At 47.7% G+C, this 7218-nt stretch overlaps 1 protein-coding gene across 1 annotated transcript in view; it reads right to left on the reverse strand.

The window, feature by feature from the left end:
* SODALDRAFT_336295 (Pex24p-domain-containing protein) overlaps positions 1–1459 on the reverse strand; it is a gene marked incomplete at both ends in the record, with an annotated part of 2309 nt that extends 850 nt beyond the window's left edge. Inside the window, one exon of the mRNA XM_028612579.1 lies at positions 59–1459. Coding sequence (XP_028470464.1) covers positions 59–1459 — 1401 coding nt within the window. The remainder of the gene's footprint in view (positions 1–58) is intronic.
* Positions 1460–7218: the final 5759 nt, after the last annotated feature.

Here is a 7218-nt window from a genome sequence, read left to right on the forward strand (position 1 = left end):
GGGGGATTTTGGGAAAGGATGGGGTTGGGGGGACGGACAAGAAAAAGAGAAAACGAACCGTATTATCGTAGTAAATCCACCCATTTTTCCCCTGCTCGTCATCATAATCCACTTCCTTCCCATCATCCTTCACCCCGTCCACGCGCCAAGTGCTCCCTTCCACCCACCGCCAATGCATCCGCGTCTCCTCCTCCACCTCAGGCAGCTCAAAGACGTCCTTGGACGGCACGGGGTTGTTGTGCTCGTCCGTCCACGCGGCACGCTCGTAGGCAAACAAGCTCTGGGTCCAGCCCAGGCCGACCCAGCGGCGTTGGTTCTCGTAGATGATGAACGTGAACTTGACGCCGGCATCGCGTCCGCCGCCGCCGCCGGGCCGGTGGTCCCGTCTCCGCAGCGCCCGAGTAAGCTCCGACTCGGAATTCTGCGCCGGCTTCCGCACGGTGCCGCCCGACGTGGTGATCACGACATCATCTGGGCGGCCCTCTCCCGCAGTGCCGGTCGTGGAGGAAGAAGAAGAAGAGGACGAAGGGGAGGAGGAGGAGGAGGACCTGACGGGGCTTTCGAACCTGAGGCCCGTCACCAGGGCGACGGTGCGGCGGACGGAGGCGCTGCGCCAGAGGATGGCGCGAGCCACGCGCATGATGCGGGCATGCCACGTGAGGACCAAGGTGCCGATGAGGAGGATGACGCGGCGGGTGGTGATGATGCGCATGGGCGGCAGGGTGAGGGCGTACCAAAACGGGGTACAAAAGAGGATGCGAACGAAGAGGGCGATGAGGGCCGGTCGGGTGGTGGCGCTGGTCGGGGTGCGTTGGGTGCTGAGAAAATCGGTGAGCTCGAGGGCGGGACCTAATAGGACGTTGCAGCGGCCGGTAAACTCCTTAAGCGTCTCGACCATCTCGTCCAAGGTCTTGTGGTGGCGGGTACTGGTGGCCTCGGAACCGGCACGAGCGCGACCGGGGTTGTTGGGTTGGGAGCGCGAGGCGTCGGCATCCCGCGATAGGGCGTCGGCCTGACTGGCGCTGCTCAGGGGGCTAAAGCGACGCCCGTACATGGCGAGGATGAGGGTGAGGACCAGGACGATGGGCCCGGCGACCCGAATGACCATGTCACCGTAGATGACGACGGCCCAGAAGGCGCACACCACAAGGAAGCTCTCCCATGGGTCGGAGGTTGTCCAGCTCAGCAGCCCGACGGCCTTGTTCAAGGGAAGGAGGAACGGATGCGAATAGGCGAGTGCGCGGGTGATCTGGGGAGGTGTGGCGAGGAGCAGCGGGCTCTTCTGGTGGACGAGAATGGTGGAGGGTCGGGACCGGGACGAACGGCTCGGGGTGTTGGACGATAGAGTTACAGGGGAGAAGGAGGCGTAGGTGGGCGGAGCGCTCGAGGAGCCGACGTTGGCGGCATGATCATCGGCAAGGGATGGGGCGGCTTCGTCGGAGGGTTTCGCGGTCGCCATGTAGGATAACCAGGGAGTTTCCTAGGCGGGATGGAACGATAGTTAGTTTCGATTATCCGCCGACGGGGAAACAAAAGAACGGAAGAGAAGCATTCAGAAGGGAGAAAGTGTTGTTTGGGGGCGGGTTAAGGACGCACAAATGCAGCCATGTAACCGGGTGGGAGGGAAGCAGCCGATCCGACTCCAATGTCCCCTTTGAAGGCTACCTGACGGGACAAGGTATTCCCCCCCTAGGGGTTCGACAAAAGGAGCAGCCTATTCTGAAGGGAAGAAGAGATGAAATATGGGTACACCTAGACGCGGGGTAGGTAAAGCAGGTCGGTGGTGATCCGGACTATTTGCGGTAACAAGCTGGACTGGCGTGGCACGGCGCCAAATGATACGGGTGGGTGTGGACGTGGGCGTGGGTGTCGGTGTTGATGTGGATGGGGAATGGTTTAGGTGGCGGAGAAGAGAGAAGTCGTCGACTTGTGAGTTCGTGAGGTCGTGCGGTAAGAATAGACGAGCTATGAAAATCAATGAAATCAATGAAATCACAGAGGAGGCGATACCACGGGCCAACGATTCGCGGCTGAAGAACGCGGCTAGAGCCTAGAGCTCCGGCTGGACGCTTTTCTCTCGATCCGAGTTGTGGGGTGTAGGTAAATAAATAATGGATGGCTCGTAGCTTCTCCTTGGAGACCGAAATCGCTGGGAGACGTCAGTATGGAGGAAAAGTGTAAGAAATGTAGCTACCCGTCGAGGCGTAATGTCGTGATAGTCGAAGGAGGGATGGAGGAGCTGCAGGGAAGAATGAAAAGAGACGTGACGTTGACGTGACAGTGGACAGTGACAGTGACAGTGACAGTGGCCCGAGGCAGAGAACAGGAAAAGGCGGGAGGTGGCAGCTTGACTTCCAGGTTCGGAGTTCGGGAGTACGTACAATTGCTCGTTGCTGCTGACTGATGTAGCTGTACCCCCGGGGTATGACGTGTGACGTCGCTCGCGGCATGTGAGTCGTGACTTATATACAAAGCACGGGATACAACACGGAGTACCGTCGCAAACATACACTAGGAGGGCCAGGAGGTCATAATCACATGCTTATAGCTTCCATAGTTCTGTCTTAATAAGAAACAAGGATAACTGCACCGTAGAGAGCCGTTTTAGGCATCGCGTCAAGAAAGTCACATGACCTATAGGGCTAGTTTTTTATGTGTTTAGCGACTAAGAATAAATTGTGTCTAGTTTTTATTAGGTGGTGATAAGCTATTCTTATACTACGAATACCGTATAATTTGCCTATAATCTTATATATCTTATAAGGGTAGCTATAACAACCATAGACTTAATAAGGAAGAGGGTGATTTGGGTGTTGGGCTTAATAGGACTAGAGAGCTTATATGTGTCGTATAGGCACACGGACCACGACGTGGTCTATAGGGGATCCAGGGGGGATCCACGCTATAACTAAGGGCTTCGGATATAATAGGGGCGGATACCGGAAAAGACCGGATAGGATCTAAATAACTTAGTACCTATAATAGAGTCTTTGCCACCTAAATTAAGGGCATAAAAGGCTCTCCTAGATATAACTTAATCTAATATATATACACGAGATTTCTGCTCTACTAAGTTAATTATTAAAAGTGCCTTTTAACATACGATAGTTATAAGCCCGGTTTATAACGCCTAAACGATAGATATGAATAAGGCTACCCCTATTCCACTATAAAGAAGTAATTACGTCTATATAAACACTTTTAAATAACTACTATTAACCTAATCAGAGTAATTAACAGATTAATTAACCTACCTATTAATTAACTAACCGATACACGATAATCTAGTAAAGATATCTTCTAACGTATCTAACGCCGAATAGAAGGCGGCCGCCACTACCCTCGTTAACTAGAGGGATTAGGCAGTTTAGGAGCGCGCCGTACGCGGTAAATCGGCCTCCTACTAGGATAACTACCTTAATCTAAAGCTAAGCGATAAGGAGGCTAACGCCTATCTCCTCCCTATACTTATACCCCCTAATATTTATAAATATAAAGCCCTCGCCGCGGACCCTAACATGGAGGAGGCTATAGCTACTACCGTCACGGCTACTCCGTTTTCCACTATCACGCTAAAGGGCGATAAGGCTATAGATACTATAAAAGCTATAGCTACCACGGCTATTACCACGGCCACTACTATAGCGGCCACGGCCGTAGATAAAAAGAAGACGGCCGCCCGCCGGAAGGCTATAGCCGTAACGAAAGAACCACCGACTAGGACGCCCACGTCCATTAACGACCTCTCTAAAAAAGGGCGTACGCGTTACCTATAAGATCGCCGCGTATACCGCGAGGAAAAGGTAGACTACGACGCGTAGTAGAAGGAGTTTAACGAGATATACTACTATATTAAAGGGACCGTTTATACTATATTACGTAACCTCCTCGCCTAGCTATAGGATAACACCGTAAATAACCTATAGGCTTAGATTACTCTCCTGCACGCGTATATAGGACTAATACCTATAGACCTCCGTAAGGAAGCCCTAATTCTATACCGACGATATACCACGCTAATGAAGGCTATACTTAAGGATATAGACACTTAGGTAGTAAGCTAGAAAACAGCGATAATACACTATAAATATATAGGCGTTTTAGAACTATTAAGCATAGACTATTAGGTAGAAGACGCGTTAAAAGCTATTAGATCTATTACCTAGGAATAAAGTAATAACTACCTAGTAAATAACTACGATAAGATTACGGAAAACGAACTAATAATTAACGACTTCGTAAAGGCTCTACGGGCGGTTCTTAGTAATATAAAAAGCCTATAATCCACCGCTATAAAGCCTAGAGTTAGGAGAGGCACCTTTAATACCCTTAGGAACCTCCCCGATACTAAGGATACTACTAATAACGATAATAATAAGAAGCGCCCTTATAGTAACACGTCCGTAAAGGCTATCCCTCCTATAATAAGGAGGCCTTATAAGATATATAAGAATACCTATACTACCGCCGCCTATTAGTACGTAAGGCCGGATATACGCCCTTATACTTAGCGTGGCCGTGAAGATATTATAAAGGTTGCGGAAAAGAAGATACGTATTTATAGTTTTAAAAGCCGCGTAGATACCGCGATACAGAAGAGGCGGGAAGTAGTAGCTACTACCGCTAATATGATAGAGGAAGTTTAGGAAGATTAACTCTATAATACTATGTCTACTATTACTATAGTTTATAAAGACTTATCCGTTACCGTGAAAGGGAGATTAAGAGCCCCCCTAACCTAGGGGGTAGCGCGTTATTATACGACGATACTATTAAGATTATAATAAGAATAGGGGATATCCCTTTCTATTAACTAAGCTAGAGCCCTATTATACTACGCGATCCTAGACTTAGGATCGTTAATCTATATCTTTAATAATTAAGGCTATTTTACGGCTATTAGACTACCCACGGTTAATTTATTAACGCTCTAGGTAGGTACTTATAAGGCTCCTATCCTTAGATACGGAGACGTTAAGCTACGTGTATAATCCCTAACGGGTATAAAGAGGCTATTACGCCTCCGTAATATCGTATACTATAAGGAATTCGTTACTAATATCGTCTCGGAATGCTAGCTATGCCTATAAGGTTACCGCTAGGATACTGTAAACGATACTATTATTAGCTCCGCCGATAACCGGCCTATCTATAAGCTACTAGATATCCACGGCTAGTATATAATTAAGCGCGCGGAAGCTATAGCCGCTACCGCGTTCGCGGTCTTAGTAAAGCACCCCCGCGATAACCCGTATAGAAGATCACGATAACCGCGGTAACCGTAGAAGACCACGGTATAATAGTGGTATAAACGCCTCGGCCACTACGGCACCGATACTCTTATAAAGATTATTAACGCCACTTAGGGGGTAAAGATAAAGGGACCACGTATAGCGGACTATAACGCGTATAGATAGTCGTAAATACCTACGTAGATCCGGCGGATACTATCCCTTTACCCGTTAAAGCCCGGAGAGGCCTTAGCTATTAATTTTTATAATCTAGAAAAGGCGAAGTAGTTAGCGGACGGACTATATAAGTCTATTATATTCGTTATAGACGTATATATAGGTTATATATAGGATTACTACCTATAGAAAAGAGACTAAGGCTCTATCCTACACGCTCTAAAGGACGTTTTTACCCTGCTTAAGACCTAATTCGACGTTAGGCTACGCGTTCTACGGGCCGATTCTAAGATATTTTAGCACCTAGAAGTCGTTGCTTTCCTCGCTGCTAAGGGGGTAGAAGGCTAGCCGTCGGTACTATATTCACAGGATTAGAACGGCGTTATAGAACGGATTAAAGGCATCGTTAAAAGAAGGGCGAGGGCTATAAGGATTAGAGCTAATCTGCCTATATCTATCTAGCCTAAGATCTTTAAGACTACTATATATCTGTATAATAGAACGCCACGATATATTAACGACTAGCGAATACTATACGAAGGCCTACGTGGCCGTTAACCTAACCTTACGCACCTACGAGTATACGGCTATAAAGCCTTTATAAAAACGCGCGATACCTAAGCTAAAAGAAACCGCCTATAAAGGCTAGAACCGAAGGTATAGATTAGTTATTATATCGGATATTAATCCTCGAATAGCTTCCGTATTTAGCTACTATACATAACGGATATTATCACTATAAAAGACGTGGTCTTTAACGAAGATAAGATATTTAACGGCAGGATTAAAACGCTATAAGCTATAGCTTCCGCCGAGGAAATCGGGGAACGCCTATAATCTATCCGTATCACCTGATCTAATAAGACCGCGAATAGGCTACTATTAAGGGGTATAGCCGTAGACGTATTAGATCTCGAGTCGGAAGACTCTAACGCCACCGCTATTACTACGGGTAAAGGCGACGCCACCGCTATTACTACGGATAAAGGCGAGGCCGTCGCTATTACTACGAGAGAGGCTACTACTATTACTATAGATAAGGTTCTAAATCTATAGCCTAATAACTAGGCTATAGATTTAGAATCTCGTGACTCTAACACCACCACTATTACTACGGGAAAGGCTACCGCTATTACTACGGATACTTTATAGTTTACTACTACAAGGTTTAAACCGTTTCCTATACCTCTAATATCCCCGGAAGATCCCGCGCGCGCGTTCCTTATAGCGTTAGCAGTGGTTAGGGGCGCTAAGGTAGAAGAACACGATAACCACTAACGGATAGCTATAGGTGCCCCTAGGGGGTGCCTATCGGCTATACTCCTATCGGCCGCGCGCCTATTACCCGCGCGCCTATCCATCGCGAGAACTATCATAAGTCTATACACGACTAAGAAGGTCTAAAACGATAACGCCTAAAAGGCGTTCTTTAACGCTAGCAGGACTTATAACTCTACACGTATAAGGAAGTAAGCTATTAACGACGATAATATCGGTTCCATAGATTCCACCTATACCTCCTAGCCGCTATCGCTATCGTATATAACCCGTAAAGATCTCCCGCCTCTACTAAACCACTACCGCCATATACGCCTTTATCCGTTACGGGAGCGGTGGTTATAGGCCGAGGGGGAATACTATAACCGGATAAAGACGTAGTGGCACCAGATCGTCAAGACAAAGATTAGATAAAGAGGTCAGTCCAGTGAAACCACGATGCATAACCAAAACATAACCAACACCGCTATAACCTTTAGCGAAGAAGTAGATCGGTAGTCACTATTCTGATTAGGGCAACGTAAGTTAAACT

The sequence above is a fragment of the Sodiomyces alkalinus genome (assembly GCF_003711515.1).
Source record: "Sodiomyces alkalinus F11 unplaced genomic scaffold SODALscaffold_1, whole genome shotgun sequence".
In the NCBI taxonomy this organism is placed as follows: Eukaryota; Fungi; Ascomycota; class Sordariomycetes; order Glomerellales; family Plectosphaerellaceae; genus Sodiomyces; species Sodiomyces alkalinus.